Source organism: Jaminaea rosea (assembly GCF_003144245.1).
Source record: "Jaminaea rosea strain MCA 5214 unplaced genomic scaffold BDZ90scaffold_1, whole genome shotgun sequence".
NCBI classification, from domain to species: Eukaryota; Fungi; Basidiomycota; class Exobasidiomycetes; order Microstromatales; genus Jaminaea; species Jaminaea rosea.
Window position 1 is genome coordinate 1,702,360 of NW_020289975.1, and position 17,297 is coordinate 1,719,656.

Genomic DNA, 17,297 nt, shown 5'->3' on the forward strand with positions numbered 1-17,297 from the left:
GGCGTGGACCGAAGTACGCGTCTCCGCTGGGACCCTCTCTTGGTGTGCTGGGCTCTTTGATCGCTGATCTCGCCGGGCTAGCCTCGACAAAGCGTGTGGCGCATTCTTCGAACGATGAAAAGCTCAGCTCAACCAGGCTCGCCTCGCCTGGCTCATCCGCCCGGCTGTTGTTGTGAGATCCGTAATCGTGGGCTGCCCACTCGGGACTCTATTTCTCTGGCGTGGTGCCTCCTCTCCCTCACGCCGCCGGAAACGCGGCGACAAGAGGACGACGAGTAACACATAGCGGCGCACAAGCTCGTACCAGCCCGCGAGCCTGCGAGCGCTCGAGTGTCTCGCATCGCTGCGTGCCACACGCATACACACCGCGCTGAGCCCGACGAGATCTTGCTACTTTTTCCTTTTTCAGCACACTGAGCGTCAAGCGCCACGGTTATGATGAGTGAGTAAGGGAGCGGGTGAGGACACATAGTGGGGCTGCGATGCGGGCGATGCGGTGTGCTGCGATTGGTGAGCCAAGGGATTCCGACAGATAGTTGCGCAAACGCATCGTGCACCGACGAGGCCACACCGGGGAATTCTGCCACAAGGAGAAGGGGGCGCCCGCGGGTCTCAGTTGATAGCATCTCGTCGTCCTCGTCTTCTTGGGTGGGTCGAGTCGTCGCTCCTGCGCTGCACGATTGCATGCTCTCGAGGCAAACAGTTGCTCTTTGCTCACTTCATTGGCCGCGCTGAATACCTGCCTGCATCGATTCTTGGCCTCTGATCACCGAGGAGGAGGAGGAGGATCGCTCCGCTATTTCATTCAAACCTCCTCAACACCAAGGCCCCCCTTTCTCTTCCTTCCCTCCGTCCACTTCCATTCATATCAGCCCCTGTCCTCTTTTCTCCAGCCTCCTCCTATCCCCCCCACATTCGTCGTAGTTTCTTCTTATCAGCAACCCCCTATCGGCACACTCACCTTCTTTCTGAGTCGCGCCTGCCCTTCATCCACTACTGCTATTCAAGGGCCATCCTCATCCTCGACACAGTCTCCCATCCTCGCACAGCTCACCATGGCACGCTTCTCCATCGCCGCCGCCCTCGTCGTGGCACTCGCAGCCCTCGACACCGTCAGCGCAGCGATCCCCGCCCACATGCACCCTAAGCGCCACCTTTTCGAGCACACCCACAAGAAGCTCGCAGCAAGGCAGTCAAAGTACCCAGAGATCCTCAAGATCCCTGACCCGTCACTGCTGCCTTCGGCTTGGAAGGACGCCCTCAAGGAGGCTGTCGACGCGGGCAAGATCCCTGACATCTCCCCCTCGACGCTCGACTCCAATGGCAACCCTTCGTACCCGTCCAAGTACTCTACCAAGGACATTGGCTCGTGGACTCTGAGCAAGTACATCGACGAGACCGACATCAGCCAGGCACCCGACGGCGTCTGGGCCATTGGCTTCGACGACGGACCGACTGACCTGTCACCGCCCCTGTACAAGTTCCTTGAGGAGCAGAAGCAGGCGGCTACCCACTTCTTGATCGGATCCAACATCGTCTCGTACCCCAACGAGTTCATGCAGGCCAACTCGTCTGGTGGTCAGCTCGCCGTTCACACCTGGTCACACAAGCTCCAGACTGCCAGCACCAACGAGCAAGTCCTCGGTGACCTCGCCTGGACGATGCAGATCATCTACGACCGCACCGGACGCATCCCCAACCTCTGGCGCCCTCCTCAAGGTGACGTTGACAACCGTGTCCGTGCCATTGCCACCGAGGTTCTTGGTCTGCGCTGCGTCCTCTGGCAGGCCGACGCCAACGACTGGTGCCTCGACGAGAACTTCAAGTCCGAGTGCCCCGCTAGCAACGAGATTGGTCAGTCGTACGACTCGGTAGTCAAGTACGTCAACCAGCACATCAACGGCCCTCAGAGCCCTGGTCTCGTTATCCTCGCCCACGAGATCCACACGCCGTCGATCCAGATCTTCCAGCACTACTACCCCCGCCTGAAGTCTCACGGATGGAAGACCTTGGCCGTGGGCGAGTTTGACAATCAAGGTGGCTTCTACGCCAACGCAGCGGACAACACCGCCGAAGTTTCGGACCAGAAGGACGTCATCGCTACCAAGTCCCTCGCAGCAGCATCGTCTACCGCACCTGGCTCATCAGCAGGCTCCAAGGCGACTGCCTCGTCCTCGTCTGGTGGCTCCAGGAGCAGCGGCGTCTCTACCCTCGCGGGCGGATCGTCAGCCTCTGCAGCCAACGCGCAGAGCACCAACAACCGCTCCGGCTCCTCAACGAGCGGCGCCATGAGCAGCCTGGTGCGCTCGGACCTCGCCCTCGCAGGTGCGGCGGCCCTTCTCGCTGCGGCTCTGCTTTAAGTGCTCTGCCTCGCATTACCCCTACATCTAGCATTATCATCATCAACGGACAATCGCACCCCTCATGGCCCTTTGCATAGGAGTCGCATTGCGCACGCACATCACGTAGAGATTCGCTTCTCCCACATACACTCATTGTACATTCTTGCCTGCGTTCGATCTTGCGCACACTTCGTCTTCTCTCTCTTCTCCCCTCTTGCTCTCCCTTTGCACCGTGGAGTTTCAGCATTTGCTTCGTGCACGATGCCTCTACGCAATCAACTTAATGCCCAGATTCTTTAACCCAGAGTGATCAAGTCTTTGTTCGTCTTTTTGTGAGTCGGTGAAGACCACAGCAAAGCTCCAAGACAGGGGCTGACGACGCTATTGTGGTCCTTGATCGCTCGCGTGGACAATGCGGGCAGCGGCTAGGCGGCGTCGTAGGCGTGCACAGGTCTAGCGTCCAAGCTCTCGCCGCTCGCGCTGCCCTTTGCCGCTCGCCGTCATCGTCTCTCCGCCGCGTCTTGGTTAGACGGACTCGAGTCGCCGTGCGGGGTTGGGCGAGTCGAGTTGGACTCGTCGGGCTGTTCTTCCGCCCTTGCCGTAGCTCATTGCCAGCTCCATCTGGCAAATCCTCTTTCCTTTCCTTCTTCACCGACAACATCGCCCTTCTTCAGTCCTTCCGGCATGGACCAGACTCCAGAGCGGCGCCTTCGCGTCGGTATCATTCACCCCGACCTGGGTATTGGTGAGCAGCCAGCCTCAATCCCTCTTGCCTCGCGCCCCACCTTCCCCGCTAACCCCCTCCTTCACCTCCTCCTTCACCTCCTCGTCCCCTAGGTGGTGCTGAGCGTCTCGTTGTTGACACAGCCGTCGAGTTGCAGAACAAAGGCCACATCGTCGAGATCTTTACGTCCTACTTTGACCCCAAGCGCTGCTTTGAGCCGGCTCGAGATGGTAAGGCCGCTCTCGGCTGAAGACTTATGTTGCTGAGTGCCTGCTCACCACTTTCAACGCGCGCCTCGACATCACACAGGCACCCTCAAAGTCCATCACATGAAGACACTGATCCCAAGGTCCCTCGGTGGCATGTTTCACTCGATATTCAGCATCCTTCAGCAGCTTTCCCTCGTCCTGCAAATGCTACTCTCGATCCTCATGTTCCACTACCCTGGCACCATCCCGAAATGGCTCTTTCGAGCACTGAGCTCAGCTCCGGCTCTCGAGCCTTTTGACGTCTTCTTGATGGACCAGCAGTCCTTTGGTGTACCTTGGGTCAAGATCTTGGGATTCACAAGGGTCGTCTTCTACTGTCACTTCCCGGACAAGGAGCTGAGCAACACCATTGCGAAGCAGAAGGCGATTGCGAGGGGCGACTCCGGACCGAGTGCTTTCAGGCAACTCTATCGCCTCCCTCTGGATCTCATCGAGGAAGGGACCATGGGTGAGCTCGCTCGAGACTCCTGTCAACGGAGTATTCCTCGCTGACGCTACCGCCTACTCTGTCCTCTCGCCCGCGTCCAGACTATGCCGACAAGATCATGGTCAACTCAGAGTTCACCTCGAAACACTTCATCAAGTCCTTTTACCGTCTACGTCGAGCTCCTCGCGTCGTATACCCCGGCATCAATCTCTCTTCCTTCGAGTCAAAGGCAGTCGTCAAGTCCGTCGGGAAGCTCATGGCCAACTCAGACGTCATGACGCCCATCCAAAAGGGCATTCACGAGATCGTCACAGATGGTAGTCGACCTCTGCTCCTTTCCATCAACCGCTTCGAGGCAAAGAAGAACGTCGCCCTGGCCCTCGACGCCTTCGCCGGTATGAACAAGGAGCTGACAGGCTCACAACGAGCAAAGAATCATCGCCTCATCCTTGCAGGAGGTTATGATCGCCGAGTGAAGGACAATATCGACACGCTCAATGAGCTGCAGAAACAAGCGACAGATCTCGGCCTCAACCACATTACTCTCTTCTACGACCCAGCGCCTTTCGAGCCTCCGGCCTCGATGCCGCGAGAGGGCGAGCTTGAGCAGGCGAGTGTTATCTTCCTACCCAGCCTGCCGGGTCCTCTCCTCAACACGCTCCTCGTCAATGCGAGCATCGAGGTACTTCTGTACACACCCACGGACGAGCACTTTGGCATCGTGCCTCTCGAGGCCATGGCCTGCGGCATTCCCGTCCTGGCGACAAATACCGGCGGGCCGGTAGAGAGCATCGTCGATGCAGGATGGGATGGGGCTGCAAAGCGCTTCACCAACGAGGCCGGTACGGGCCTGCTCCGTCATCCTACGAAGAACGTCTGGACAGGAGCCATCGTGGCGATGCTGAGCATGAGCGAGGCGGAGCGCGCTCGGATCAGTAAAGCGGCGAGGCAGAGGGTCAAGGACAAATTTTCGGTCGAGGCCATGGGATCACACATTGAGAGTGTGATCATTGAGGCGGAGGGCAAGGGAAGAGTAACGCTTGAGGAGGGGATGCTGCAGTGGGCTAGCTCGATTGGCGTGTTTCTGCTCATGATGTTTGCGTACGTTTGGATGCTGAGGGGTATGAATCAGGCGAGGGCGGCAGCGGGATTGGTCTAGGCCAGCGTTGGATGGGGTGGAAGGAGGTGTGATAGCCGCGAGAAGAAGCGCCGAAGGTGATGATCATAGATGGCGGAGCGATCAGTCAGCCAGGCAGCATCTTGAGTGCATCCATCCGTATTTTACAAGCATTATCAGCAGCACCACCACCAACGCTATCACACGTCACGAATATCATAACAGACTTTCCCTGACCATCGCTGCGACCGCTCTTTAATGAGCCATGGCCGCAGCGCTGCCTCGCTACTCTTCTCAGGTCTCTTATTGACAAGGTCTATCTGTGTCCCATGACGGCGGCGACCGCGCTTTGTTCGCGACGATGAAGGGTCGATTCGATCCTGTGACGTCCGATCACCATCGATTTCCCCTCCTCGGACACCGAGCAAAAGATCATTGCCTCGCCTACCAGTTGTCAGGGTAGTCGTGCGGGGGAAGGCAGCCAGCCCGTTGTGGAGGAGGGAAAGTGACGTAGGCTTGGATTAGCGCTTTGCCTGGCCGAGGTTGCCGTCCAGTCGACTGACCTGCGCCCTTGGCCCGCTCTCCGCACGCCGCACAGGCGCTGAATTCACTCGTCTCGATCTGCTCGACCCACCTTTCATGCGAGGCGGAGAGTGGAAGGAAGAGCCGGCCCAATTCATGCAGCCGCTCGAGCGCATCATCGCCGTCGAGGACGACGATCGTGGGGAAGGGAAAGAGAGCGGGTCCCGATTGAATCAAGACTCGGTCCTGCTCTCCTCCTTTCTTCCTCACACCATCAACAACGCCAAGCTTGATTCAAGATGGCGGCAGTCAACGATAATATGTGGGACAAGGTCTCCAAGCTCATCCCGGGCGCTCATCCAACTCATTCTATCCTTGGCTTCAAGGTAAGCGCCGCGTCAGGTATCCTCATGTTGTCAGGCCTCGCATTGCTGACCACTGTCATCCCTCCTCCCTCTCTGCGCTCTTGCACCTCGTGACCACAGCTACTTGAGGAGGACCCAGTCATCGCGTTGGCTAAGCAAGCAGGCTTCCGCGTAGCAGAGTATGACCTGCCGCCTTACCCGCTCAAGCTGGCTGGCATCATCGGTCTGCGCATGATGGCCTTCATGTTCTCTTCTGGTGCCTTGGCTTGGTTCCTCTACCACTTTGTAGCCAAGCGATCTCCTGTCCTCAACTACGGCTGTCTCGGTCTTCTCGCTACTATGCTCCTCGCTTGGCCCGAGGTCGTTGGGCGGTCCGGTGTCATGCTCCTCGACTTCTGGAGGCCGGCACTTGGATTCAGGTCAGCGCTCCTCGTCTGGGACATCTTTCATATCCGTACGCGAGAGGAGGTCGAGTCGTGGAACCCCTTCCGCTTCTTCTGCCACCTGTGGGCTTTCCCCAAAGAGGAGGAGTGAGTGTCCAGCGAGCGAAGAGGTATTCGTCATAGTGGGGCCATTAGCTGACGCGTCTTGCACAGGGAAATCGCTGAGCGCACCCGCGAGGAAGGCTTTGAGCGCGACCCTCGCTGGGAGAACCTCAAGGGCATGCCCAAAGTCATCATCGAGGGCAGCATTCTCCTTCTCACCCTGTACGTTATCCCCCCGGCGGAGCTCACAGTCGGCATGAGCCGCGTCGCCTACCACGCCTACTGCGACTCTCTTGGCCTGTCCATCCTGATGGCCCTTGCCCTCTTCGGTGACGGTCTTCTCAAGTCTCTGGGTATCCTCTTTGGCGTCGAGATGGCCGACATGTTTGAGAACCCCCTCGGCACCACAAACATCCGCCTCTTCTGGTCCCATTGGAATCGCGCCATTGCGTCGGTGCTGCATCGCGTCGTTTTTGGTGGTGGACGCAACAGCAAGTCGTCGGTACGCAGCCAGAAGAAGAAGGCCGACGCCGCCGCCGTCAATAAGAAGGGCGGACGTGCTCAGCAGCTAGCACAGCGTCAGCACATGGACCAGCTCTCCGAGACCGAGGCCGAGACGGGCAAGACGGATGACGAGGACGAGGGAGGACTTCGCCACCGCAAGGGAGCCATTAAGCCTATGACTCCCGCTGGTAACGGCAATGGCACCGCCAATGGCTCAGAGAAGACCAAGGCTGCCTCCCAGCAGCAGCAACAGCCCCGCAAGAAGGGGCCCTTCTACCCCAAGGCCATCGCTGCAATCGCGACCTTCGCCATGTCCGGTATCTTCCACGAGCATATCACGCGCAACACTCTGGGCTTCGCAAACGGGGAGAACTTCATCTTTTTTGTCCTCAACGGTGTCGCCACCGTTGCCTCGACGTGGTTCAAGCGCACCTTCCCCAAGCAGAATGAGCGAATCCCCACTTGGCTGAGCCTCATTCTTCTGCACACCTTCTTCTTCACCGTCATCCCGCTCTTCTGCTCGCCTTTCATCAGGAGCGGCTTCTTCACGCAGATGGATGCGCTCAAGTACGAGTTGCTGCCTATTGCGCCCAGAAAGAGGGGAAGCTTCATCTACCTTTTCGGCAACTGAGGCTGAGAAGTCTGCGAAGCCAAGGCTTCTTTTTTCAAGGGACTCTTGACATCAGCACTGCTTCAACCGATTACCCCGACAAAATCCTCTCACTGCGTCGCTTCGCCATCAATCAATCAATCAATCAATCAACCACACACTCAACTCACTGTATCGCACCTGCTATTGCTATTGCGCCGCAATCTCTCCGAACTCCTTCGCCGGCTGTACCTCTCTGTTTTGCTCCAACGCTCCGCTACTCGCTGTCTTGAACAAATGCAAAGCCTTTCTCTCGAGCTCCACTCTTGCCTCGATGCCGCCTTATCCTATGATACAGTGCGTCTACGCAGCCGTCGCCTGCTGCTGCTGCTCCTTCCATGCCCTCAAGAATTCGCTTTGCGCTCCCATGCCGCCGTCTGCAGCACTCACTGCCTCGTGAGGTGCCATGTTGGCCACATAGGCAGGTGCGCCGCCCATTGCGTGTTGAGCCTGTGCTTGCGAGGTGAGAATGCGGAGAGTGGGCAAGGGGGCGCGTGGTCTTCTCGGTGCTGACGATGTGCTGCCGCTGCCGCTGCCACTGCTACGATCGAGGTTCATGAGGGTTGCTGAAGGCGCGCTCTCTTCTGGCCAAGGTTCATAATGTGTTGTTGGAGGACGGCCGTCGGTGTAGATGCGGATGAAGGGCTGACCACGGGGGTCGCGCTCCCCATTCTCATCGTCGTCATCCTCGCCCTCGTCGTCTGATGCCTGGTCCTCGTCACCAAACGTAGCCTTGACCTCTGCTTCCTGCTCGTCCTCTTCCTGTTCCTCTTCCGCACGGTAAGGCGCAGCACCATGTCTTCTCCTCCACGCCCTAGTCGCCTTGGCCTCGAGCTCCTCCCACTCCCAAAGAAGCGCATCCGTACGCGGCAGGTACGCATTGACGTCTACGAGGAACACCTTCTCCCTATCGCGTGTCAAATAGACGTCGAAGACGTAGTCATGCAGCCTAGGGTCAAGCTTCCCACCTCTGCTTGCCCCATCTTCCTCCCCTCTCTCGCCTTCGGCGCTGCTTCTCGGGCGAAGATGCTCAATCCAAAAGTCCCTCAGCTTCCTCCTCACATCGAGCTTGACCTCCTCCCGTTGCAGAAAGTCATAGTACGTCGTTGCATCCCGTTGACAGGCGGCGACGAAGTGTCCTGATCGAACAAAACAGCGGAACTCGTGGGCGGGTTGGAGGGAGGAGAAGTGTCGCTTGAGGATGAGGTTGAGACGCGGTTGCGATTGCGTGGACGAAGAGGCTTCAGTGGCCTGCTCCACATCTTTGGCGACGAAATTGCTACTCTTGAGCAGAAGATACACATCAGCCGGAGTAGTACATCGTAGGGTCTGCCCTGGTAGAATCCAAGCCGCATCCCGTGGAGCGGACCAGTCCATCTTGGGAAAGACTTGGCCATCGTACTTTTCGATGATGGTGCGGATGTGCTCGTCTAGCGCAGAAAAATCTCGCGCTTGTAGTGGTGGAGCTGATGAATTGGATGATGAGCTGCTGGCGTCGTCGTCGTCGTCTCCATCAGCGTCATCTTGATCGTCTTCTTCATCCTGCTCTCCGCCTACGACGCCTGCCCCACTCCCTCGCGGCAGCACGAGCCCGTCCTCCTGCAGCCACTCGTAGAAGTCCGGCTGGATCTTCGCCACATCCACTATGGTCGCTTTTGGGGACACTGAGCGCAGCGACGGATACCAGGAGGAGAAGCGCGTGGCAGCCAGGGCTTCATGGATGGGTGTGAGCGCGGGAAGCGCAGTCGAAGACGAGGAGGGCGTCGCCGATGCTGCTGATGCTGAAGCTGATGCTGCTGAAGTAGCGATCGTGGTTGGAACGACCATGCTGGTCGGTGGTAGTGATCTGCAATTAAGATGAATGGTAGCAGGGACTGGCTCGCTGCTACCCCACTTTTCGTAATGCGCCTTCGACGCAAAGTGCCTCGAGCGGAGGAGAGAGAGCGGAAGCAGAGATTGGCTCCGCTCCGCCTTCTTCTCGACGGTCGTCACCGCAACCCAAGACCATGGCGTCCACGTCAAGTGCAGTAGAAACTCAAAAGAAGACAGAAGAGGCCATATTGGAGCACGTCAGGCTGCTGATACAAGTGCAATACTCTTCAAGACTGCCAGTGAGATCCAAGCGCTTCAGATGGCCCTCGGATGACTGGCTTCTAAAAGTACAGGGTCCGCTTGCTCAAGCCTTGTTTGATAGCGAGGAGACAGCGACGTTGGCCGATACAAGCTACGACAAGACCTTCCTCAAGGCTCTGATTTCCAGGATTGAGCGGGCCATTCAAGCATACCAGGAAGAGGAGCATGTAAGCATACGCGCTCGAGGCAACGTTGCCCTCGCGCTCATTAACTGATCATTGCCTGCCTACTACCTCCTCCACAATCTCCTCAACAACGCCAGGAAGTAGATCCTCTTCTACTGGAACGGTACGCCGAGCTCATGGCGATGCCTTCTTCATCCAGATCTGCAGCTATGAGTCTGAATCCAATGGACAGACTATCCAGCTCGATGCCATTCAGTTCGCACGCGCCGCCACCTGACCGGATGGTCGAGTACTGGTTCCCCTGCCGTAGCAATGCCCAGGGTAGCAGCAGCATCGAGGATATGTGGAGACGCATACGTCTCTGTGAAGCCTCATCAGCACTGGTCGGTTCGGGAACCACAGCGTGCAAGACGTGGGAGGCAGCATTACGTCTGGCGTCACACCTGCTCTGTCACCGTGACGAGCTAGTGCAACCGGGCAGCAGAGTGCTTGAGCTGGGCAGCGGCACTGGGCTTGTGAGCATGCTCATGGCGTATCTCATGAGCGACAACGCAATCGAAGAGGGTGCCAAGACAGCAGGCTCCGTCTATGCCACGGATTTGCCCGTCGTCGTCGCCTCCAAGCTGCAGCCAACGATCGATCTCAATGAAGGGATATCGCGGCCGCAGCTATGCTCATTGGACTGGTCTGACCCCGAGAGCTCATCGCATCTTCTCGAAGACGTTCAGCCCACCCTGATACTGGGCGCAGATATCGTCTTTGACCCGGACATCTGCCAGCACCTCGTACGCGTCCTTTACGATGCACTCCGGCCGCGAGCTTCGCAACCTTCAGACGGGTCTGAGCCAGCTCCCCAAGCTCTCATAGCAAGCACAGTGCGCAATCCGTCGACGTACTCGCGCTTCTTGGCTCTACTGGACGCGGCTGGGTTGCAGACGGAGGAGGTCAAACTGGATCGTCTCGAAGTTGAGCCGCCGACAACAGCCAGCGGAGCCGATCTGCACGGTGTCCCAACAATACTGCCTTTCGACTCAGGGCACGACGAAGCCATCGAAGGCGTTGTCAAGGGTCTGCGCATCTGGCTCCAGTGAGACGTTTGGTGGTGTCTGGCCCGTAGGCGTCGTCGCCGCGTCCATCTGCCGGTCCGACACGAGCACGACGCGCTGTGGTCGCGTGGTCGACGAGTCGCGTTAATTGGCTGCCCCGCCTAAATGGGCAACTGCGAGTCGAGTCCTGGCAGGGCTTCCTTCTCGTCCTCATATCGCCTGTCCTTCTCTGTATCGTCTATACGCCACCTTCATTCACAGCATCAACAGCATCATCATCATAACGACATACTAGCGCGCAGAAGAGCATCTAGCTTCCGCCGCCATCATGGCAACCGTCCGTGATGGAATGCCCATCGTGATTCGCGGGCCTGAGGCAACTGCAAAGCGCTACTTCACTGCCATGCCTCGTACCCTTGATGTGAGCACAGCTTGTCCGCTCACATTTTATCGTGCTTCGCCTTCGCTCACCGACTCAATCCCTTCGTCCATTCTCACGCGCAGACCCTCCTCCTCAAAGCACGCTCCCTCTTCCCCGTCCCGCCAGGTTATACCCCCTACATGACCCTCGAGCATGACGAGAATGCCGTCATCCTCGAAGATGCTCTTCCCTTCATCCGCGAGCGTGAAGTGTTGGTGTTCAGATGGAGCCCAGAGACGCCCAGGAAGAGCTCAGGAAACAGGGTCAGGTGGGATAGTAGTGTCGAGAAGGGAGGTGAAGGAGACAAGGGGAACGCGTCCACGACGTCAGGGTCGCCGCCGACTACGAGCTTCAACAGGCGCTCAGCTGCGACTGCGTCCGAGGAATCTGCAGCTTCGTCATCGTCATCGTCAAGCGGCGCACAGGCAACACCTTCACGCGGTGCGGCGGCGCGAGCTGCCCATGCCAAGCGCGTTTTGGAGGAGCAGAGACGCTTGCGCGAGGAGGAGCGTCGGCAGGAGGAGGAACTAGAGGCAAAGGCGGTGAAATTGCGAGAGGACGAGAGCAGGAGCAAGGCCGAGCAACAGGAGCGCGACGCTGCCTCGACATCCGTACAAGTCCAAGCTCTCGCCACCGCTCCTTCCGTCACCCGCCCATCCGATATCAGTGCGATCACGGCGTCAGACCTCGAGGCCTCCGGCTCTTCGCCACCGCCCTACTCATCTCCCGAAGACGGCCTCCTCACCGCGCTCAAGAAGGCCGCTCAAGCCACTGCAGCATCCACCAAAGAGACAACTCCCGAGAGAGAGGATGTGCACATCGACCCTCCCTCCTCTCCCCTTGTCGCTAGCCCAACTCGAGCCGTTCACGCTGCAGTCGCAAAGGCTGCTATGAGCCCGCACGACGATGCTGATGGATCGCGACTGGTGGCTGGTAGGAGCCCTTCGGCTGATCACGGGCGTGATGATGTGGATGCGACGCCGACCAAGAAGGCTTCGCCATCCCTGCCTGCGGAGGAAGGGGCAGATGAGACCATTCGCACTCCGCTGGCTGTAATCGACTCCACCAAGCAAGTGACGTCCGAGCCAAGCCAACAGAGCGAGGCGTATCAGACCATGAAGTCAGTCCTCAACAGCCTGAGCAGCCATCCGAGCGCGACCACACTCCTCTCCCGAGGCGGCACAAGCAATTCACCTTCACCGTGCGCCACTGAATGGTCCGCTATCCAAGCCAGAATCTCCAGCGCCGCTTACGACAGCACTCAGCCCCTGGAAGCCTTCAAGGCTGACCTGTCCTCATTCTGGCGCCACACAAGGGATGTCTGTGGCGCAAAGTCTCAGCAAGCCGAGTCTGCCGGTGTGCTGGAGCGCTTCGCTGCTGTCCTGCTTGCAGAGCACAAGCTGCCTACCGCCGGAGCCGCGCGCGGCGGAGCGAACACAAAGGAGGATCGACGCAAGGCTGCCGCAGCGCTGATGGCTCAATGGAACAGGGCGACAAGCTCCAGCAACAAAAAATCGCCCTCCGGAGCCGTTCTCTCATCATTGTCCCCTCCCCCTCTTCCATCTCAACAGCGCGGGTCTAAGCGTCCGGCTCTCCTGTCCACCTCTTCGGAGGACAGCCTCTCCTCTGCTGCCACAAGCAGCAGCGCGAAGCGCGTAAAACAGTCTCTGCCATCGTTCATGACCAACAAGAACCATCCGGCTTGGATGGTAAAGCAGCGAGCTACGAGCGGTGGGACTGTATCTGCTCCTCAGAAGGCTAAGAGCAAAGAGCCGGACATGAGCGCTTTTCATCGGGCAATGATGGGGATGGACAAGCAGCCCGTGCTTCAGCAGCCTCAGCCGCAGAACATCAGACCGCAGGCTAGTGCGACAGCGCCTGCTGAGCCGTCAATGCTTCAGGCGAGCGAGAGGTCGGTCTCAGAGGCGCATTCGGGTATTTCCGCTCCAGCAGACGAGCGTGAGGCCGAGCAGCAGTCCGCTGCCGATGGCACTGAGCCTCCGCAAAAGGAGGCCACCATGATCTCCTCGCCTGTAGAAGAGGCCGTCGCTGATGTGACGGAACAAGCAGTCGAGGACACGCCCGTGATGGAGGGCATCCACGCCGAGCAAGCAGGCGCTGTCGCCGACGTTGAGGGGGAGCCGCAAGGCGAAGGTGCCGCCGGTGCTCCGACCGTTGAGAAGGAGGATGTTCCACATCATGAGCACGAGCCCGGGCGTGTCGAGACTCTTGCAGAGGCCCAAGACGAGCCTGCAGCATCGCCTTCTATCGTGCAGGAGGAAGGAGGCCTGATGGAGAAGCCGATCGAGCAGGAAGAAGAGATACCTTCTCTCGCTTCGTCTACGACTTTCACCGCTCGCCGACGTCCCGGGTCGCCTGCAACAGCTTCGTTTACTGAGGCGCAACGCGAAGATCAAGGGAGCCAAGCAGCTGCCGAATCCGAGGCTGAGCAGGCAAAGGATGAGGGCGACCCGCAACAGGAGCCCGCCAACAAGAAGAAGCCCGCAGCCAAGCGAGCGAAAAGAGGCGCGGCGGCCAAGCGCAAGAAGCAAGAGAAGGCCTCAGCTGCCGCCGCAGTCCAAGTCAAGGACGTCGACAATGCGGCGGAGAAGTGCCCTCCACCAGTCGCCTCTTCTGCTCCACAGCGAAGAAAGGGAGTTGCTCAGCCTTCTCGCCGCTCAAACCGTGGGGCTACTTGTGCCGCCACGGCCGCCTCGATCTCTTTGGCTTTCGCATCATCGCCAGCCATGGAGGCTGAGAGCCAAGAAAGCGTTGTAGCTCCGCCCTCGCTCGAGCACGAGAAGGACAACGAGATGCACATCGACGTCGATGACGAGGCGGCTCTTGTCGCATCATCCCTCGCGTCGCAGCCCAAAGGCATGCCTGATGAGGCATCCATCGGCGACGCCACAGCTGATGCCTGCAAGGCGCCGGCGAAGCGCGGCCGCAAGCCGAAGAGTAGCACGAGCAAAACCGCGGCGCAGAAGGCTGCGGGAAAGAGGGTTAGCCCTGTCAAGACTAGAAAGAGGGGCGAGAAGGCTACTACGTTCTCCGCGGCAAGCCAGCGCGAGGAGCGGTCAAGGAGCGAGGAGGAAGTCATGCTCGCCGCTGAGGCTGCAGTGGAGGAGATTGAGGTGTCGCGTGGCAGTGGCAGCGGGAGCGGTAGCAAGAAGACCTCCCCCTCGAGGTGGGGAGGCATGGCTGCTGCGGTCAGGTCGCTGCTTTCGTGATGCGGCACGAACCAGAGCGGCGGAGCAAGGCTCGGAGAAGTGTCGATCTCAAATACTCAGCATTCATCAGCCTTCGAATCTCTATTCTCATATGCTGTCGTTGCTCTTTTTGCGAAATGCAATATCATTCACATCCCGCGATCCCCTCGCCTGACATGACATCTATGGCCCACTGAGCTGTCCTCTCTCCCACTCCCTCCACCAGCTGACCTCACGCATCGTCCTACTCGAGGCTCTCCCCTTGTGCAGAAGCTTTGCGCCCTCACCAGCGTTCGCAGCGGTGCCTTCAAGCTCCTCGCGCACCCTTCGCACCACGCTTTCGACGAGCCTCTGTTTCCTTGAGCCAGCGCTGCTCGGCGCTGCGGCCGTTGTCGACGAAGTGGGAGCTGCGAGCTTGCTCTGCGATACCACGACGTCCACCAGCGCGGTGCGTAGCCTGACCAGGGAAGAGGAGAGCATCGTGCTTGAGGGGTCTTGTTGTTCTTGCCCAGCGCCGTTCGCTGTCGTCGTCGTCGTCGTGATCGTCGAGTCCATAGACTCATCGGGCTCTGCTGCGGCCGCAGTCTGACGCTGCTGTGAAGACAGAGGCACGGAAACCAATGCAGCCACCTGCGAGAAGAGGGCAGCGTAACGTCCCGCGATGAGGACAACTGTAGAGTCGGGAAGGGGCTTGACTTCTCCTGCAGCACCGCTACTGCCTCCCAGGCCAAAGCTGGAGAACCATCCTGACCCTGCTGAAGATGATGCAGCACCAGCGCCGGCAAGACGTGCCACTGCGTCTATCTCGCTCGTGAACCTCCTCTGCGCCAAAGGCCAGGCTTCCATCTTGAACTGCAACAAGGGACCAGTAAGCACTGCGCCTGCTCCTCTTTCTTCTGCGAGGGCGAGGAGCCGGTCTATAAGGCGCAGAGAGATAAGGAGGGGCATGAGGCCGAGCGGCGGGTACGAGGTAGAGGCGCCACCGAGGGCTGCGCTCGCAGCTTGGCCTGCTCCACCACCTGCTCCACCGCCTGACGCCGGTGTTGACGCAGATGCGACGGCCTTCGTGTTCGTCGAGCTACCGTGCAGTACCGCCCGACAGAAGTTGAGCCACGTCCCGACGACAGGCTCAAAGACCTTCCTGAAGAGCTCAGCAGAGGCCCCTCTACCTTGGAGGAGTGCTTGTTCGCGCTTGGAGAGTTGGACGAGATTGGTTGGGTCGTTGGAGTGATCGATCTCGTCTTCTTCGACAAGCTCGTCTTCGACACCTTGAGCTACAGAGGCAGATTCAGAGGGGTCGACTTCGCTGTCTTCCTCGTCGATTGTCTCATCTGCTCGTGAGGAGGTGAAGGTTGTATCCCCATCCCCTGCAGTTGTGGTCGATCCACTCCGACTCCTTTGCCCTCCTGCTGTACGACTACTCGTCCTCAGCGGCCCCATCGGCCGTACCTTCCTCCTCCGGCTACCACCGACGGTCTGCAGAGCCTCGAAGTACCTGACGAGGAACGTGAATTCTGAGCAAGCATTGTCGAAGAAGACGAGGCTGATGCTCCGCAAAACCGCTTCTGGCGGGGCAGAAAATTGGGTATCATCGCCCATGTAGCCCAGGATGGTCGGTGGGGCGTCATCCTCGTCTGGAAGAGAAGCATAGGAGAGGCGGGAGGGATCAATCAAGTAGGGATCTGCTGCGCCGGCGGCTTTGGGATCTGAAGAGGAGGAAGAGCCACCAAGGAATCCGCCGAGTGCAGCGAATGAGGATGATCCCGTGGAGGAGGAAGTGTCTACGATGCTCCCAACATCGCCACCGCCGCGCGAGGCTCCACGCTTGCGGACCTGTCCCATACTTCTCGCGTATCGCCTGAAACCAGTCTCAAAGTAAAGCCTAGCAGCGGTGACATACGCCCTCTGCACGTCGATTGCGACGCGGGGCATCTGACGAGCGAGGAAGGCGTAGAGCGGCTGGTGATGAGGGATCAATACGGATGTCTGGAGGACCTGGAGGTTGGTGGTGACCGAGGTCCGCATGAGCTGGAAGGGCGAGATGAGGTAGCTGCGCAGCTTGCTGGCGGCCATGGCCTTGCAGGCTTCGGCGATGCGGGCGGCTTCTGCTAGGCTGGCATCCTGGCTTGTGTCGGAGGTAGGGTCAGGCCCATTGCTCGCCGTCGTCGATGTCCTTCTCCCCGTGGGCGGGATGGGTCCGCTACTCGGCCTCCTCGCCGCACTCGGCCTGCTGTTCGCCATTTGATCCAATGGCCTCCTGCTCGCCTCGATACTCCTCTCCAACTCCCTGATCGCTCCTTTCCAGCTCTGATCAGGCTCGCTGTCAAAGATCTTCTCCACGACCTTCGGGTTCAGTACCAGACCCCTATCCAGCAGCCGGGCTAACGGCTCTTCCTGCTCTCGCTTCCTCCTCAGCTCCTCGTCTAGGTGAGCACTACGCTGCTTCAGTGTCGAAATTTGATGAGAGACAGCCCCGAGGTCATCAGAGAAAGTCGTGAGGAAGGACGAAAGGGAGTCGAGTGCGGAGAGGCTTGCCTGGATGTCGCTGTGGAGGGAGAGGTAGGTTGGGGCGCTACTGAGGAAGGTGCGACGCTCTGCTTCGCGTGAGGTATAATTCTGATGTAGATGCTGCTCGACTAGGGACCGGATGTCGGGGACATCGCTGGCAGCGAGAAGTGACTTGAGCTGCTCTGCCGAGGCTCCGATGTCCGATGTAGCGGCTACTGCTGTGTGCGTGGAAGGCGAGGTGATGGTGGAACGACGTGAAGTCATGCGGACAGGAGTGCGTGAGCTCATGATGGCCGAGTGGGAGCAATGGTAAGGAGGCGAAGCTACTCACGCGGCGGCGCCTTGGACGACGAGGCCTGTGACTCTGCCATGCTCACGCGATCAGGAACGAGAACGGGAGAATGACAACGGGCCGCTTCTCGAGATTGAACAAAGCCAAGCCAAGAAGCAC

At 59.0% G+C, this 17,297-nt stretch overlaps 8 protein-coding genes across 8 annotated transcripts; 5 read left to right on the top strand and 3 right to left on the bottom strand.

Moving 5' to 3' along the window:
• Positions 1 to 18: 18 nt before the first annotated feature.
• On the bottom strand, positions 19 to 870 carry BDZ90DRAFT_18797 (hypothetical protein). The gene has a single exon (XM_025503841.1). The coding sequence runs from the start codon at positions 684 to 686 to the stop codon at positions 153 to 155; it is 534 nt and encodes a 177-aa protein (XP_025365219.1). The 5' UTR covers positions 687 to 870; the 3' UTR covers positions 19 to 152.
• A 296-nt stretch (positions 871 to 1,166) lies between these two features.
• BDZ90DRAFT_208548 (glycoside hydrolase/deacetylase) lies at positions 1,167 to 2,057 on the top strand (the record flags this gene model as incomplete). Its single annotated transcript, XM_025504010.1, has 1 exon — positions 1,167 to 2,057. A coding segment is annotated over one exon (891 nt), but the record flags the coding sequence as incomplete, so codon positions are not given.
• An 812-nt stretch (positions 2,058 to 2,869) lies between these two features.
• On the top strand, positions 2,870 to 5,122 carry BDZ90DRAFT_235938 (UDP-Glycosyltransferase/glycogen phosphorylase). The gene is made up of 4 exons (XM_025507279.1): positions 2,870 to 3,087; positions 3,180 to 3,296; positions 3,376 to 3,783; positions 3,864 to 5,122. Exons 1-4 carry the CDS (start codon positions 3,027 to 3,029, stop codon positions 4,919 to 4,921), a joined length of 1,644 nt encoding a protein of 547 aa, XP_025365221.1. The 5' UTR covers positions 2,870 to 3,026; the 3' UTR covers positions 4,922 to 5,122.
• Positions 5,123 to 5,474: 352 nt separating this feature from the next.
• On the top strand, positions 5,475 to 7,669 carry BDZ90DRAFT_229622 (hypothetical protein). The gene is made up of 3 exons (XM_025505141.1): positions 5,475 to 5,787; positions 5,887 to 6,296; positions 6,363 to 7,669. Exons 1-3 carry the CDS (start codon positions 5,701 to 5,703, stop codon positions 7,384 to 7,386), a joined length of 1,521 nt encoding a protein of 506 aa, XP_025365222.1. The 5' UTR covers positions 5,475 to 5,700; the 3' UTR covers positions 7,387 to 7,669.
• On the bottom strand, positions 7,320 to 9,317 carry BDZ90DRAFT_229623 (D123-domain-containing protein). Its single transcript, XM_025505142.1, has one exon. It carries the CDS (start codon positions 9,229 to 9,231, stop codon positions 7,708 to 7,710), a length of 1,524 nt encoding a protein of 507 aa, XP_025365223.1. The 5' UTR covers positions 9,232 to 9,317; the 3' UTR covers positions 7,320 to 7,707.
• A 93-nt stretch (positions 9,318 to 9,410) lies between these two features.
• Positions 9,411 to 10,753, top strand: BDZ90DRAFT_257686 (hypothetical protein; the record flags this gene model as incomplete). The annotated part of the gene is made up of 2 exons (XM_025507980.1): positions 9,411 to 9,704; positions 9,800 to 10,753. 2 exons carry the CDS (start codon positions 9,411 to 9,413, stop codon positions 10,751 to 10,753), a joined length of 1,248 nt encoding a protein of 415 aa, XP_025365224.1.
• Positions 10,754 to 10,895: 142 nt separating this feature from the next.
• On the top strand, positions 10,896 to 14,640 carry BDZ90DRAFT_18912 (hypothetical protein). Its single transcript, XM_025503859.1, has 2 exons — positions 10,896 to 11,129; positions 11,213 to 14,640. Exons 1-2 carry the CDS (start codon positions 11,037 to 11,039, stop codon positions 14,357 to 14,359), a joined length of 3,240 nt encoding a protein of 1,079 aa, XP_025365225.1. The 5' UTR covers positions 10,896 to 11,036; the 3' UTR covers positions 14,360 to 14,640.
• Positions 14,450 to 17,272, bottom strand: BDZ90DRAFT_229625 (hypothetical protein). Its single transcript, XM_025505143.1, has 2 exons — positions 17,178 to 17,272; positions 14,450 to 17,064 (listed from the first exon to the last, which is right to left on the bottom strand). The coding sequence occupies exons 1-2, from the start codon at positions 17,215 to 17,217 to the stop codon at positions 14,522 to 14,524; spliced, it is 2,583 nt and encodes an 860-aa protein (XP_025365226.1). The 5' UTR covers positions 17,218 to 17,272; the 3' UTR covers positions 14,450 to 14,521.
• Positions 17,273 to 17,297: the final 25 nt, after the last annotated feature.